Source organism: Pseudophryne corroboree, chromosome 12, assembly GCF_028390025.1.
Source record: "Pseudophryne corroboree isolate aPseCor3 chromosome 12, aPseCor3.hap2, whole genome shotgun sequence".
In the NCBI taxonomy this organism is placed as follows: domain Eukaryota; kingdom Metazoa; phylum Chordata; class Amphibia; order Anura; family Myobatrachidae; genus Pseudophryne; species Pseudophryne corroboree.
In genome coordinates, this window is record NC_086455.1 from 17495786 (window position 1) to 17513590 (window position 17805).

At 45.6% G+C, this 17805-nt stretch overlaps 1 protein-coding gene across 3 annotated transcripts in view; it reads right to left on the reverse strand.

Moving 5' to 3' along the window:
- The window catches only part of NTRK1 (neurotrophic receptor tyrosine kinase 1), a 138501-nt gene that overhangs the window by 43612 nt on the left and 77084 nt on the right, over positions 1-17805 (reverse strand). For all 3 annotated transcript variants that reach the window (XM_063947118.1, XM_063947117.1, XM_063947119.1), the window contains exons 8-11: positions 10020-10349; positions 8075-8092; positions 6720-6778; positions 4111-4213 (exon numbers count right to left, since the gene is read on the reverse strand). In XM_063947118.1, the coding sequence (XP_063803188.1) occupies positions 4111-4213; positions 6720-6778; positions 8075-8092; positions 10020-10349 (510 nt within the window). The remainder of the gene's footprint in view (positions 1-4110; positions 4214-6719; positions 6779-8074; positions 8093-10019; positions 10350-17805) is intronic.

The window sequence follows — 17805 nt, forward strand, 5'->3', positions numbered from 1 at the left end:
AAACAGACACATCAAACCCATTTAAGGCTTGAATGAATTTCAAAAGTGAATTAGCGGCTCCTTGCTGCTTTGGCGTGGGGGAAACAAGCCCTAATGAAGTGTGCTTCTTCTCAAAACACTTTCTCCTTGCCTTAGTTAAAGCCGAGAGAACGCAGTCAGACATATTCCACAAAAACAATTTTCGAGAACCTTGCTTCCAGGTCACAATTAATCCTAATGCCTCAGCATGCTTTCTGTGCCCCCACAGGCAGATAAGAGGTTAAAAAATACAATTTATTTGTGATAGATTTTTTTTAAAGAATAGATTAAAATTTAAAAAATTGTTTTTGATCTTTTCTCGTTACCCTGCAAAACAAACCTATTAGCCAATGATTAGACAGGAAACTTGCTTATTAAAGTGCTTAAGTATTATGTCACAACAGATAACGCTTATCTAGATAACCTTTATTTCACCTTTGGTCCATAAGTATTCATATCTCATCAAACATACCTCTTAGCTAGAAATCTCTGATTCACTGATGATCAAGAGAAGCTTATTATAATGTGTTACCATGGTGAGCATTGTCTTATAATGCCTTATATGGAACTGTACATAATGTAGCAGTGATAGGCTATACGTTTTCCTGTACACAAATCCCATGCTATTAATATTACTTTTATTGCATCCTCCTTCTACCCTCTCTATTGATCGATCACACAGTCCATTGAGGGATCACAGGGAATTGGAATGGAAAGATAAGAGTCAGTCATTGCTGACACCTTAAATTAGGGAATATTTTCGGACTCGTAGAATCTTAATATCAGGTAGTAAGCATCGGATCCAATAGAGCTTGATATAAAGGATTAGTGGAAGAAAGATATTCAGGTTCATTTTAAAGTGAAGTTCTAATTGTTATGTTCGAATTGCCAGTATTTTGGCCATCTGCTAACAAATTTGCTGCTGCAATCAGGTCTGAATGAGGCCCAGAGATCTGCATGTGCAGATCTGAAAACACGGGAGATGTAGACTAGAAAGACCGAATAAAGCTCTTTAAGGAGAATTGTGAGGTGCTAATGCATTTTACTGTCAGACGAATTGGAGGTCCTGGCAGCCTAGTGTCAGAAGATTGTGAAGGCTCCGTACATGTCTCAGTGTCAGAACATAAGGAAGATATAACACCGCTCAATGTCAGAAGAATGGGAGAACATGCCGCGGATCATTACCAGGAGAGCTGGAGGAACAGATGCATCTCAATGGTAGAAGGGTGAGAGGACACAAAACATCTCGGCATCAGCATAATGGGGGGCACTGTGTGAAGGATATGAAGATCTATAGGCCATACGGCACAAGACGCCCAGCACACCTCAGACGCTCTGAGACATGTAGTGTACCATATTTTTCTTGAAATTTTGTGTCTCAAACTTATTTGCATACAGATGTACAGATAGTAATGTAGTTTTGTTGCTTAAAGTTGTTTTACTGGAGCACCAAGAGGAGCTACAGATGTGTCCTCATACATCTAGAGGGAAGGATAGTCATGTGGAGTAGAAAAGTGACAACAAAGGAATGATCAGAGGGAAAGATAGGCAATGCGGAGGAGAAAACTGACCCAGGATGATCAGAGGGAAGGACAGACTTGCTGAGGAGAGAAGTGATCCAGGAACATAGGGATGATCAGAGGGAAGGATAGACATGTGGAGGAAAGAAGTGGTCCAGGAAAATAGGGATAATAAGATGGAAGATGGAAGGATAGACATGTGGAGGAGAAAAGTGATCCAGGAACGTAGGGATGATCAGAGGGAGGGATAGATGTGGAGGAGAAACGTTACCTAGGTTCTTAGGGAAGATCAGAGTGGAGGATATATATTTTAAGGGGAGAAATGACCCAGGATCAAAGGGATGATCAGATTGAAGAAGACATGTGGAGGAGAGAAGTAAACTAAGAACATAGGTATGAGAGGAGTACAGTGGGAGAAGACTGTAGATGGGCATGTAGAGGTGAATAATGAAGAGTGAACAAAGAGGACGGGGAAGAGACACATGAAGGAAAGATAGTTGAAGTAAATAAAAAGTAAACAAAGGACATGTGGAACCAAAGAGTGAACATAGGGAGGACATCAATGTATGGAGCTATGGAGGATGAGTAAATGACAGAAATGGGAAAGCGAGAGTAAAAGATAGGCATGGGGAAAAGAAAAGCTAAGGGTACAGTTAGTAAAATGATCGACATGCAGGAGAAGAGCAAGGGATCGGCAAAGTGAGAGGAAAAGAAGTAGTGGACATGCCAAAGAGAAGTGAAGGTTAGACATCAAAAGGAGAAGAATGAAGATGAAAGGAAGGGGAGATGGCCATCAAATGACAACGGTTTATGTAAATGAAAAATCTGAAAAAATAATGGCCCTCATTCCGAGTTGATCGCTCGCTAGCTGCTTTTAGCAGCAGTGCAATCGCTAAGCCGCCGCCCTCTGGGAGTGTATCCTAGCTTAGCAGAAGTGCGACCGAAAGGTTAGCAGAACTGTGCTGAAATTTTTTCATGCAATTTCAGAGTGGCTGCAGACCTACTCCTTCCTTGCGATCACTTCAGTCTGTTTAGTTCCTGCTTTGACGTCACAAACACGCCCAGCGTCCGGCCAGCCACTCCCCCGTTTCCCCAGGCACGCCTGCGTTTTCACCTGACATGCCTGCGTTTTTTAGCACACTCCCGGAAAATGGTCAGTTACCACCCAGAAGCACCCACTTCCTGTCAATCCCTCACCGATCAACAGAGTGACGGAAAAGAGTCGCTGGACTTTGTGTAAAACGACATACTTTTTTGTGAAAGTACGTCGCGCGTGCGCACTGCGGCCCATACGCATGCGCAGTTTTGCCATTTTTTTACCTGATCGCTACGCTGCGAAAATCATCAGCGAGCGTTCAACTCGGAATGAGGGCCAGTGTCTTATCTATTGGAACAAAGTGTGATAATATAGAGACGAAGTTGTTCAAGTAGCCGTGTTACTGCCCAGTGTGGCCGAGAACCGCACAACAGATAGGGGGGACTATTGCCTTAGAGACAGTAACATTTATACTATATACTTCCTTATAACTCTGTTAGGATATATTACAGGTGATTTTACAGATGTGTCCTCATCACACCTGAGACGCTCTGACACATGGAGTGTACCATATTTTTCTTGAAATTTTGTGTCAGACTTATTCGCACACAGATGTACAAATGCCCATGAACATCATCAGTGTAGACTAGCAATGTAGTTTTGTTACTTAAAGTTGTTTTACTTTACAAATAAAATTCACCTTTTGACCCAGAAAAACACTTGGTGCACCAAGAGGAGTGACAGATGTGTCCGCATACATCTAGCCTCAATATGCCACGTAGATGCCCGAAGCGAGTGAGCCGCCAGGTCCCGTGCACTCTCCTAGCGTTGGTCATCTTTTTTTTTTTACCCAAAATGCGTCTTAGTTGCAATGTGATGCGACTAGGACGCACCACAAGACATTTCCGATTAATCTGATCTGTTACCCTTGTATATCTGTGTGTGACGGAGTCTGTATACAGAGCACAACGGAACTTGGCATGGAAAAAGCTGCACCTGCTGCATTGTAGCACCTCACATACAGACTCAGAGGCTCAGACACAGATATACAAGTGTCGCATATCTAATCGATCAACACAGTCTCCTGGTGCGTCCTGGCTGCATCGTGCTGTCACTAAGATGCACTTTTGGCAAAAACATGCAAAAAAAACACCTGACGATAGTCTCATGGGACCTGGCGCGCCTAGAGGGGCTGTTTGGCGCGACTGGAGCAACAGTGTATAAGGACACAAGCAAACAGGGTGAACACATGTCCAAGATACAAACACATATACATATAGGTCAGTGTTTTTAAGATCTAGCTCTTAAGGCGCCCTAGCAGTGCAGGTTTTCCAGCTCTTCTAGTTTCTGCACAGGTCCATCCATTACTGGCTGGCACATTATAAAATATGGTGGTGCTAATTGTTTTACTTGATCCTGTGACACATGCACCTGCCAGGGTGTCCTGGGGACTGGATTTGGGAAATTCTGTAGTCTGTGATATACATTCATATGTGACTAGAACATAGAGATGAATTCAGAAAATGAAGCACTCACGGTTGATTCCAAACTTAGAATGTCTCCCGCATTTATTAAGAACGATCAGCATGACGAGTAGGAATAAGCAGGCGAAGACGGCGAGTCCCACAGCGACCGACACCTGATGGAAAACACATGCACACGCTGAAGCTGCTGTCCTTATCAGGTGACGTAGTGCGTTATAAGTCACCCAGGAACATTCATAAAAGTGATATAATCCAGGTAAGATATTTAGCTAAAGAGGATGTAGAGGCATAACACATCTACTGCATCGTATAGAATTCAGGTTAACAGTTACATAATACACCTTAAATAGTTAATGATTTATTGGATTTTATATGAGAACTCACTTGATGCCCCCTAGAGGCGGACACGGGAGCTGCTCCGCTCCTCTGTGATCTCCTGGAGTGATTGGCTATGTTGCATGGTGAAAGCAGAATTGGGAAGATTTGGGAGCCCTGGATGCATTCAATGCTGTGACCCCACTACCTAGAGGTCATATTTTGTATTTACTCCCCCTCCCAACCTGCTTTTTTATTAATTGTAGAATGGTCGCAAAGGCAAGGCCTGATGGAGATTAGTAGCTGGGATGGCAGGCTGCTCACAGAGGGGAAGGCATTACTAGCAGAGCACAGAGTAGGCCCAGCGGTTTTCCTTCCTGTTCATGGCCATTTTCTGGTTCTCTAGGAATTTAGGTACCAGCCAATCAGCTCCTAACTGTTATTTTTCAAACCCAGCCTGTGACATGGCAGTTAGGAGCTGATTGGCTGGGACTTTATCTTCGCGCACTTTTTCTCCATCCAAGCCTTAGTAAATAGACTCCTTAGTTCTACAGTCCCCGCTTACAGTAAGTATACCAGTTTTGGATAAAGAAAAGTAGAACACTTTAACGGTTAAAGCTAGGATACTGTGCATTGAAGTTGCAGGGGGGTATGCAATTAGCTCTGATCTGAGCTAATATATTGCCCCCCCCCCCCCCCCCCCAAGTATTCAATTGCGGGCCATTTTCGTCTGTTTTGAAGGCATTTACACCAATGCCTTTTCACCTTTATTTTAAGTGAAAAGGCATTGGCGAAAAAATGCCTCAAAATTGTCAAAAATGGCCGTGTTTCAACGGAAAACACATGTATTCGCCGATCCATGTGTTTTCCGCCCCTGCCACATTTTTCCGCCTTTGAGAAAAAATGGCCCTGCTATTGCATAGGGTGAATCCCCACTCACCCTAGTAGCTATTCACTGGGTGATATTATTCCTTTTACATTATTACATTAATTGGAAGAAAGAAAACTAGAAAATTGACATTTGGGGGTTAACAGTATCGGTGAGACATTGCACAGTGTAGAGACGGCGTGTGTTTAATACATAGATGGTGATTTTATTGCTTTTGGGGGTGAGTGCGGGGTCGTGATGTGGATAAGGGGGCTGGGGGGGGAGGTGATTACATCATCGTGGCCATGTCCCCTACTATACAATGCCGAGATTACCAGGGAGCTGTTGCTGCAATGATGCAATTCAGCACAACTCATGTCATCACCCGCCAGGCCCACCCACTTCACTCGTCAAGTGGACCGCCGGGTGGAGGGTGGAGGCTGGCTGCGGGAGACTTGCCCGCTCTTCCGGGAGGCCGGCAGCGCCACCCGATTTTGAGGAGCCCCCTGGCCATTCCGGAACAGTAGGTAAGTATGAATTAATACAACACACTTTTGCCCACCAGAGTGGGATGAGCTGCCACAAAAAATTCTGGCTGTTCTGTTATATACACATTATAAGGCTGGGTACACATCAGAAAGATGTATCTCTTGGCCCATCGCCATACCGACAGAGCGTCCGATTAGGTAAACTACTGTACACACACCAGTCGTCCACTCGATATGTCGGGCCAGACTTGACAACTGGGAGGGCATTTAAATTTGCTCACCCAGCTGTGATGTCAGTGTTGGCGGTCCCTGCAGCCAGTGTACGGGCGGTTGGCGGGTCACCCGTACACACGTTCAGATATATTGGCATTGGCTGTGCTGCAGGGAGCATCCGATTTGTCTGTGACCAACGTCTCTCACAGACATATCAGGTATACACACCCGCCGTCCTGCTTGCGATATATCGTTCGGCAATTTGATGAACGATATATCGACCAGCGTGTACTCGGCATAAGACTGCTATTATTAGAACATTTCATAAGACTTACACTTTCCTTTGAATACTTTTCCAACTAAAACCAGCCTTTATTGCTCATCAATTAGTGGTTTCACCACTTTCACCTCAAGACCAGATTTTACGAATGCCTAGCAAATAAACACATTGTCAAATGCACTTAAATTACATCTGGCTGGATAATTGCTTTCTGCTTGTCTTGTGGTTCTCTAAGGTGTGTGTCAGGAACTAAGGGGCATATTTATCAAAGCTTGGAGAGAGAAAGAAAAAAAAAGAGAGATAAAGTACCAGCCAATCAGCTCCTAGCTGGCATTTTTCAAACACAGCCTGTAACATGGCAGTTAGGAGCTGATTGGCTGGTTCTTTATTTCTCTCCACCTCTCTCCCAGCTAGGACAAAGCTCCCCCCTAAGTTGGAATTCTGAGTATTGCACGTTAATGCAGCCATGGCAACAAACTTCTAGGTCACAAACTTACCCCAAATGTGTTGTCCTCTACGGTCTCTACTGGGTTCAGGAACGTGCTGTTGCCTCCACCTGTGAAAGAATAAAAAAAATTCTTATACTTCCTAGTTCTCCACCACTGATGGCAGAGATGCACAATTCTTTTATTTCCCCAACCTGTGACACTTAGCCCCGCCACTTCACCTACCTATTGCGTCACTCAGCCACTGCCCCTTTCCCTAATTGGCCCGCCACCTTTCCCGTTACCGACAGCCGATGGTTTAAACCAGAGATGCTTTTACCGTTGGTGGATCACCGACGTTAATGTACATTGATGGCACTACTGATGGACATTGCTACCTTAAACCGTATTATGCAGGCTGATTCATGCAGGGATTATGTATGACTAATTTCATTGCAATCCTGAAATAAGCAGTAAAAGACCCCTATTCTCAAAGTAGTTAACATGTGTCATGTCTTTTCCCCCATGCCTCTCAGACTGCTATGGTCCATTACTCAGGCTGAAGAAGCAGCGCTGGTCATTGCAGGAGCACTTTATATAATCTGTCGGCTTTATGTTGTTATACTCTAGATATCCCTAAGGCGGTGCTGACTCCTCAGCTACATGGTTATTTTATTACATTTCTCAAAGCAAGAAATGGAGCTAATCCACTTTATAAAGCAGTTGGGACTTTTTATTATATTACCTTCCCGTACACTTTGCAGAGATGACAAATGACAGAACCTGTCCAGCAATGACCTGTGTATGGGGGAAGGCAGCCACAAAAGCCACAAAAACAATACAGTATACCAACTGTAATCTAAAAACCAAATACAGATAAATGTCATAATTGTGGTAAGACCGTGCAGATTCACGGACCCCAAGACAGGTGGTGCTTCACCCAAATATGGGCATATCAGGGCAGAAAGAGGCGTAGTTTGTGCGGATTGGGGGTGTGGCTTAATTTGTCCATGTTTCGCATTTCTAAATGTTGGCAGGCCTACGGATACAAAGACCTGGAAGCTTGTGGCACCTTTGTTGTATGGGGGAAGCATTTTTTCCATGCACACCGGGAATGACGCATCTTAAGCTGTTGAAATCAGGAACCGCTGACAACCCCTTATGATTACACAGGCCTTTCATACATAAATAATGATTTACAGGCGACAACTGTTTGCACTCCGCGTTATGAAGAGGACGCATACAATTGCAGATGTACACGCCTGTGTGAGGCAGACAACAGTAAAGATACAGACAGCCTGGGATCATCTGAAATCTACGCTTTCCTACCAAAAATTATTTGCAATTTTAACGAGATGCAGGACAGCTTAATGGCATTCACAATTTAATGAGCTTGTTGACAAAAACAATTAAGGAGGCCGACTTACCCTCAGGGGACAAGGACACTGAAAAAGAAACAAATGTGAGAGTTAATTTGCAGAAAATTCTAATAATTGTCATTTTTAATACATCACACAGCGTTGCTTCAAGGGCTCATTTCACACAGTAAAATCTCAGCGTCTTTTTTGCATTTTAACCTTCAGTCAGGCACAGCTGGCCTGACAGGCGCCGCAAAGCTGTTCTCGCTCCCCTCTACACCTTAAGGGGGTGCAGGGGCCTGCCCCTCCTAGTACCTTCCTATCTCTAGGTGCTGTTGGAAACCCCCCCTAGTCAGTTCTTCCGCCACCTGCGTGGAGTGCAGTAGTGACCCTCCTGGCCTCTCAGGCACACTGCGCCCAAACTCCTCCCACTTTTGAAGGTTTGTTTTTCCTTTTATTTTCATCTATTAATTGTTTATTTTGCTCATTTTATGAATTAAAATTACAAAGGTTGTGGATATTTTGCATAAATATGTAGGTTTGTCCAGGGTGGCCTCTCAGGCACACTACGCACAAACTTATATACTCATGTTCATGTTGTCTCTTTTTTGCTTCAGATTTTCTGCTAAAATGGCCCGTAAAACCTCTCTTTGTACGTCCTAATGAAGGTCACTGATCACTTTAAGAGTGTTAGAATTGAGATAATTAGGTGCTAATGATGATTTTTTAACAGGCGCCTGTCAGGTGCACCGTGCCTCAACCCGGGAGTCTCAGACGTGCGCCTGACGGAAGGTTAATGTATTTTTGTAAGCGCCATTTTGTTTTCCTGTCATGAGGTAAAAACTTCTTTTAAAATGTGTTTTATTCAGTAAGAACTCTGCTGCAATGCACTTAAAGTTCTAGTTTTGGTAAAAAGCAGCTCCATCAATAATCGGGATCCAGTCTGAAGATCGACAGTGTCTAGGTCGACAATGTTTAGGTCGACCACTATAGGTCGACAGTCACTAGGTCGACATGGATGGAAGGTCGACAGGGTTTCTAGGTCGACATGTGCTAGGTCGACAGGTCGACATGAGTTTTTCACATTTTTTTTATTTTGTATTTTTTTTCATACTTAACGATCCACATGGACTACGATTGGAACGGTAAAGTGTGCCAAGCGAAGCGGTAGCGGAGCGAAGGCACCATGCCCGAAGCATGGCGAGCGAAGCGAGCCATGCGAGGGGACGCGGTGCACTAATTTGGGATCCCGGTCACTCTACGAAGAAAACGACACACAAAAAAAAATCCTCATGTCGACCTTTAGACCTGTCGACCTAGCACATGTCGACCTAGAAACCCTGTCGACCTTCCATCCATGTCGACCTAGTGACTGTCGACCTATAGTGGTCGACCTAAACGTTGTCGACCTAGACACTGTCGATTTAATGAACCACACCCCAATAATCACTGGTTAAGAACTACTGTATGACTGGAGACCAACATTTGTAAGGGCTAGGCCAGGGGTCGGCAACCTCTGGCGCTCCAGCTGCTGTGGAACCACACATCCCAGGATGCATTGCCATACTTTTAGCATGACCCAACAGCAAAATTGTGGCAGGGCATTCTGGGATGTGTAGTTCCACAGCAGCTGGAGGGTCACAGGAACTAGGCTCTTAATTCATGAGGGAGCGGGCTAATGCGGAGTTGAGCGCAAGTTAATTTTTGCAGACGTAGCTTTCATGTTTTTGTTACCTTGCCTTCAAAATGCCATTAGGTGTCCATAAGAAATATTAAGACAATGGCCTATCTGTATTCGCGCGCTATGTCGATGGTAGACGCAGTTACGATTTCAGAGACAATTGCATAACGTGTTAGCTAGAATCTGATTGATTGCTATAGGCAACACCTCCACATGTCCTATATAGGAGGTTAGATACAGTACGTGTCTCTCTTGGAGTTATATCAGCCAGTATGGAGAATATTTGTGGTGTAATCATCATGATTTGCTCTCTCTAATGGTTCATGCTCTCACCTGGGATGGGCTCCTCTGGGTTGAAGTTGAAGGGATTATCCATGAAGGTGCTGTATCTGCTTTTACTGTCCTCACCCAGCCAGTTCCTCACCAGCAGAGTGTAGTTCCCGTTATTGACGTGCGTAGGGTTGTTGAAGTACAGGCAGCCGTGGATGAGCGTCCCATTTTCCCTGTACTCCAGCGGCTTGGTGAACGTGTACGTGTTCATAACCATGGTCTCTCCATTGAACTGCCAGCTGAGATCCGGAGCTGGGTTCCCATCTATCGTGTATGGGATACAGGAGTGATACTGGCGAACCACTTCTCCCAACTCCTTGACCACCGCTGGAACTGAGAGAGAAAGCCAGGCCGGGGTTAGCTGTAACAGCATCACAGGTACAGTATGGAAAAGAAACCGCACAACCTGCAAATGTAAAAGATCCGCGACCACATTATACTTCACAGCAGCCGCATGTGTCGTCACGCGGCCACCCTGAAAACGGCCCGTATATGTCATTTTTTGGGGCACCACGCCCTTGCAATGCCCCTGACCACTCTGTGAAAGCCTCTGTCTGTCAATCCGGCAGGGGCATTTGCATCACTGCTATACGATCGTATTTCCCAGGCTGCGCACTGAGCAGAGCGGCCCCTGCGCGTGCGCACAGGCCCAGTAATCGGCCAAATGAGATCGCCCTATATTAATTTCAACTAACCTTGGTTCAGTTACAGAAAGTATTTCATGGACAGTATTCGCTCGCTAGCAGATTTTAGCAGCATTGCACACGCTAAGCCGCCGCCCTCTGGGAGTGTATCTTAGCTTAGCAGAATAGCGAATTAAAGAATAGCAGAATTGCGAATAGAAAATTCTTAGCAGTTTCTGAGTAGCTCCAGACTTACTCCTACACTGCGATCAGCTCAGCCCGTTTCGTTCCTGGTTTGACGTCCCAAACACGCCCTGCATTCGGCCAACCACTCCCCCGTTTCTCCAGACACTCCCGCGTTTTATCCTGACACGCCTGCGTTTTTCCGCACACTCCCAGAAAACGGTCAGTTTCCGCCCAGAAACACCCACTTCCTGTCAATCACACTCCGATCACTTCAACGATGGAAATTCTTCGTTCGGACGTGAGTAAATCTACTAAGTTTTGTGCTAAAATACTTAGCGCATGCGCACTGCGTACCATGCGCATGCGCATTTTCACCTTAATCGCTCCGTTGCGAAAATCTGCAACGAGCGATCAACTGGGAATGACCCCCTTAATTCAGTGCATTTTAAAGGACACCTAAACCTAAGATAAAACCTCACTAATATATCCTCACACAGTGTCAGAGTATGGCATGAAGGGCCCACCAGGTGAAAGCATTGGTAGGGGCCCATGTTTCAGGGTGTGGCCAGTCTCCAAAGAGGGTGTGGCCAGCAGCCACAGTTTTCCTAACCATTAGAGAGTGAATGGTCTGGTTCCCTTGATAAATACATACAGCAAATACTGCTAGTGCATGCATGATAATGTACTAGCCCAGGGGTAGCCAACCCTGGTCCTCGAGAGCTACCAGCAGTGCACGTTTTCCAGATCTCACAGAATCACAAGTTAAGTGATTAGCTCCACCTGTGGATCTTTTAAAATGTGACAGTAATAACCAGCAAAAGGTGTGTATCCAAACGACTGATCAAATGACCAATTCCTTATTTCCTTGCTGCTGCAAACATGGGGGATACTCAGCCCCCCAAAAATCGTAAAAAACTGTTACAGCGGCATACCTCCCAACATGAGCCTCTCCAGGAGGGACACAATGCTCTACCTCTGGATTTCCATCTTAATGTATGATTGCCATCACCTGTGCTGAAACACCTTTCTTATCCATTAACCTGTTCTACACAGGTGAGGGCAATCATAAATTAAGAGGAAAGTCCAGGCGCAGAGTATTTTGTCCCTCCTGGAGAGGGTCATGTTGGGAGGTATGCAGCGCACAAGAAATAAAGTTACAAACACAATTATATTTTATTATTCACAGATCAGCATTCATTTTATAAATAATAAAATAGATATAAAAAACAGCTGTTATAACTTTCCAGCTCAGTGATACTATATTTGACACATTTATAGCAACATTAATAGATACAATTTTGTGTAACAGTATCAAGAAACAGCTTTTAAAAGATACAATCAGCATTCGCTAGTTATAAACAGACTGTGTTGATAATGAAAGAGGAATCTTTTATGTAATATAAACATTTTTGTTGATGTATGATTTAACAGATATAGCATTGTAAAGATGACATGGTTGCTTTTTACTATCTAAGGTTTAAGTGCATGTATTGGATTCATATGTATTTTTAATAATGTATTGCTGCTATAATGATAATACTATTATCAATATTAGAGTTAATGCATTTTTGTGTGTTTTTTATCTTTATGAATCAACTGTATGCATGATAGAATAGAACAGTGGTCTCCAATCTAAATTGGGTTGTGAGCTACTTTCGGAAAATAAAACCTCTGAAGGAGCTACCCCCTTCCCCCAATGCGCGTGCGCTCCTGCGAAAGTGGGTGTGGCCTAACAACTACAAGTAAGCCCCCCCGCGTAGTGCCAGATACACAAATAATGCCCCTCAGCAGTGCCAGATACACAAATAATGCCCCTCAGCAGTGCCAGATACACAAATAATGACCCCCCGCAGTGTCCGATACAGAGCCCCACACAGTGCTAACCCTTGCTGGCTTCTCCTACTGCCACCGGTGCTGCTCCTCCTGTATGAGGGATGGAAGGGGAGGAGAGCGCAGCGCACGCCTCTCCTGTGAAGTCCGGAGAGCGGCTGTGGTGAGGGTGACAGAGTCTCCGGCGGCGGAGGGCATTTAAGATATGGTGCCAGTAAGTGAGCCAATCAAAACTTGCAGTTCGGCAGCCAATCAGGTGCCGCCACTGCCGATCCACGAGCTCTGATTGGCTGACGTCTGACACCATATTAAAATGAAGGGAGGAGGAGTGCCAGTGACTGCCCAAGCCCGTGTGCTTTGTGAGCTACAGAAAATACTACGGCGAGCTACCGGTAGCTCGCGAGCTACGGGTTGGAGATCACTGGAATAGAGCAACACAAACAAAACTACATATTTAAGAACTGAAACACCACATTTAGACGGAATAAGGAAATCTTTAGCCGTCTTGCATTCCAAAAACTGGAATGAAGCTTGGTATGGACATTGGCCCTCATTCCGAGTTGATCGGTCGCAAGGCGAATTTAGCAAAGTTACACACGCTAAGCCGCCGCCTACTGGGAGTGAATCTTAGCTTCTTAAAATTGCGACCGATGTATTCGCAATATTGCGATTACTAACTACTTAGCAGTTTCTGAGTAGCTCCAGACTTACTCTGCCTGTGCGATCATTTCAGTGCTTGTCGTTCCTGGTTGACGTCACAAACACACCCAGCGTTCGCCCAGGCACTCCCACCGTTTCTCCGGCCACTCCTGCGTTTTTTCCGGAAACGGTAGCGTTTTCAGCCACACGCCCCTGAAACGCCGTGTTTCCGCCCAGTAACACCCATTTCCTGTCAATCACATTACGATCGCCGGAGCGAAGAAAAAGCCGTGAGTAAAAATACTTTCTTCATAGTAAAGTTACTTGGCGCAGTCGCAGTGCGAACTTTGCGCATGCGTACTAAGCGGATTTTCACTGCGATGCGATGAAAAAGAACGAGCGAACAACTCGGAATGAGGGCCATTGTACGCATGTGCGCGGGGAGCAGCGACATTTAAAAGGAGAGAACAGCGGCAATACATATAATTTCTGAGGAAGCCGCTGAGACTTTACAACAGGTGGGGAAACGCATCAAAGTTTTATATTTACACGGATCAGCATTCAATTTCATCCAGAGACCATCTGCCTGGTATGGACCAGCTCCAGAGATGACTGCAAAAATGGTTTAAAGCACCAGCAGTCGGGAGAAACTATACAAGGCGCATCATATGCAAGTTTTGCGGTGAGAACAAACACCTGTACAAAATCCTAATCATGGTCTGGCCAGAAGTGTTAAAGTGACTTTATTTGCATTATCACTAAGAAGCAGCTAAAAAGTTTTCACGCACAATTTACATTACTTTGGCTGCTTTACTAAATCAGCCGTATTCAGTGTCGGACTGGGGCATGAAGGGCCCACCGGGGAAATACAGTGGTAGGGGCCCATTCTTAGAAGCTTGTCTAACTCATACTTACCTACCTGACCCTCTCCATGAGGGAGAAAATGCTCTGTTCCTGGACTTTCCTGGTAATGTATGATTGCCATCACCTGTGGTGAAACACCTTTCTTATCAATTAACTAGCTCACCACAGGTGATGGCAATCAGACATTACCAGGAAAGTCCAGGAACAGAGCATTTTCTCCCTCATGGAGAGGGTCAGGTAGGCAAGTATGGTCTGACCATTAGTGCATGGTCTGGGACCCCTTGATAAATAATATATTTGGTAAATACTGCTAGTCCATGCATGATAATGTACCAGATTAATAACAATAATGCACTGTAGAAAATACACCATAGTCCTGTGCAGTATAATGTAACATATGCATAATGTATAATTAAGAGGGTGGGGCCCCAGGCAGTGGGGCCCACCGGTGGTTTCCTCTGTACCCCTATGGGCCAGTCCAAGCCAAGCCTGGGTGTATTCACATCACTGAATTTGCAATAGACTTTTGCAGCTGTGGAGCACAGAATAATATATACAGAAACATAAGAACAAATGGTTCTTTTAATATGCTCTAATCAGTTGTTACGCTGAGGACAATTGTGCGGTCTGATCAGCTGTTGAACACAGTCTGTTTATAACTAGCGAATGCTGATTGTATCTTTTAAAAGCTGTTTCTTGATACTGTTACACAAAATTGTATCTATTAATGTTGCTATAAATGTGTCAAATATAGTATCACTGAGCTGGAAAGTTATACAGCCGGTTTTTATATCTATTTTATTATTATCTATAAAATGAATGCTGATCTGTGAATAATACAATATAATTGTGTTTTTAACTTTATTTCTTGTGCGCTGTAACAGTTTTTTTTACTTTTTTAGTTAGTAATAACTGCACATGTGCACCTGCCAGGTGAGCTGGAAAACGTGAACTGTTGGTAGTTCTCGAGGACCAGGGTTGGCTACCACTGTACTAGACTAATAACAGCAATGCACTGTAGAAAATACACCATTGTCCTGTGCAGTACAATGTAACATATGCATAATGTATAATTCAAGTGCACAGTCTGGAACCTGATCCCTAGAGGAGGAGGTGGGCTCCCAGGCAGTGGGGCTCACTGGGGAATTCCCCTGTACTCCTGGGGGGCCAGTCCAGCCCTGCCCTCACACCTCGCCTACTCCCACCTGTACTACCCACACTAATACACCCTCACACCTACCCTACTCCCACCTGTACTACCCACACTAATACACTCTCATACCTACCCTACTCCCACCTGTACTACCCACACTAATACACTCTCCCACCTACCCTACTCCCACCTGTACTACCCACACTAATACACTCTCATACCTACCCTACTCCCACCTGTACTACCCACACTAATACACTCTCCCACCTACCCTACTCCCACCTGTACTACCCACACTAATACACTCTCATACCTACCCTACTCCCACCTGTACTACCCACACTAATACACTCTCCCACCTACCCTACTCCCACCTGTACTACCCACACTAATACACTCTCCCACCTACCCTACTCCCACCTGTACTACCCACACTAATACACTCTCATACCTACCCTACTCCCACCTGTACTACCCACACTAATACACTCTCCCACCTACCCTACTCCCACCTGTACTACCCACACTAATACACTCTCATACCTACCCTACTCCCACCTATACTACCCACACTAATACACTCTCACACCTACCCTACTCCCACCTGTACTACCCACACTAATACACTCTCCCACCTACCCTACTCCCACCTGTACTACCCACACTAATACACTCTCCCACCTACCCTACTCCCACCTGTACTACCCACACTAATACACTCTCCCACCTACCCTACTCCCACCTATACTACCCACACTAATACACCCTCACACCTACCCTACTCCCACCTGTACTACCCACACTAATACACCCTCACACCTACCCTACTCCCACCTGTACTACCCACACTAATACACTCTCACACCTCCCCTACTCCCACCTGTACTACCCACACTAATACACCCTCACACCTCCCCTACTCCCACCTGTACTACCCACACTAATACACCCTCACACCTCCCCTACTCCCACCTGTACTACCCACACTAATACACCCTCACACCTACCCTACTCCCACCTGTACTACCCACACTAATACACTCTCACACCTACCCTACTCCCACCTGTACTACCCATTACTAATACACCCTCACACCTACCCTACTTCCACCTGTACTACCCACACTAATACACTATCCCACCTACCCTACTCCCACCTGTACTACTCACACTAATACACCCTCACACCTATCCTACTCCCACCTGTACTACCCACACTAATACACTCTCCCACCTACCCTACTCCCACCTATTCTACCCACACTAATACACCCTCACACCTACCCTACTCCCACCTGTACTACCCACACTAATACACCCTCACACCTCCCCTACTCCCACCTGTACTACCCACACTAATACACCCTCACACCTACCCTACTCCCACCTGTACTACCCACACTAATACACTCTCCCACCTACCCTACTCCCACCTATACTACTCACACTAATACACACTCACACCTACCCTACTCCCACCTATACTACTCACACTAATACACCCTCACACCAACCCTACTCCCACCTATACTACTCACACTAGTACACCCTCACACCAACCCTACTCCCACCTATACTACTCACACTAATACACACTCACACCTCCCCTACTCCCACCTATACTACTCACACTAATACACACTCACACCTCCCCTACTCCCACCTATACTACCCACACCGGTACACCCTCACCTACCCTACTCCCACCTGTACTACCTACACTAATACACCCTCACACCAACCCTACTCCCACCTATACTACTCACACTAGTACACCCTCACACCAACCCTACTCACACTAATACACACTCACACCTCCCCTACTCCCACCTATACTACTCACACTAATACACACTCACACCTCCCCTACTCCCACCTATACTACCCACACTAGTACACCCTCACACCAACCCTACTCCCACCTATACTACTCACACTAATACACACTCACACCTCCCCTACTCCCACCTATACTACTCACACCAATACACACTCACACCTCCCCTACTCCCACCTACACTACCCACACCGGTACACCCTCACCTCCCCTACTCCCACCTGTACTACACTATTACCACTCTGTACTCTGAACCACATTTGTCTCTCTTTGCTCAGTTGTGCTCTCTTCCAGTTAGAGTACAAGCTCTTTGTGGGCAGGGCGCTCCCTACCTTTTTTTTTTCTTTGGGGGGGGGGGGGATGTATGCATTTACTTTGTTTGCCATGTAGGCTGTTTTATGTGTGTCCTGTTTATTATACTGTCCAGCACTGTGGAGCATTGTAGCCAGGGCCGGACTGGCCATCTGGCACTTCTGGCAAATGCCAGAAGGGCCGATGGCCACGTGGGCCGGTCCAGCGGTCACTGAGACGCGCTGCCGCTCAGTCCGGCGGCAGCGCGTCTCAGCTGTCAGGATTGGAGAGCTGTGAGGGACGGGGGTGAGAGCGCCGGGCGCACGCCAGCACGGCTGTGTCTGGCGCGGCGCGTATAGCGGACTT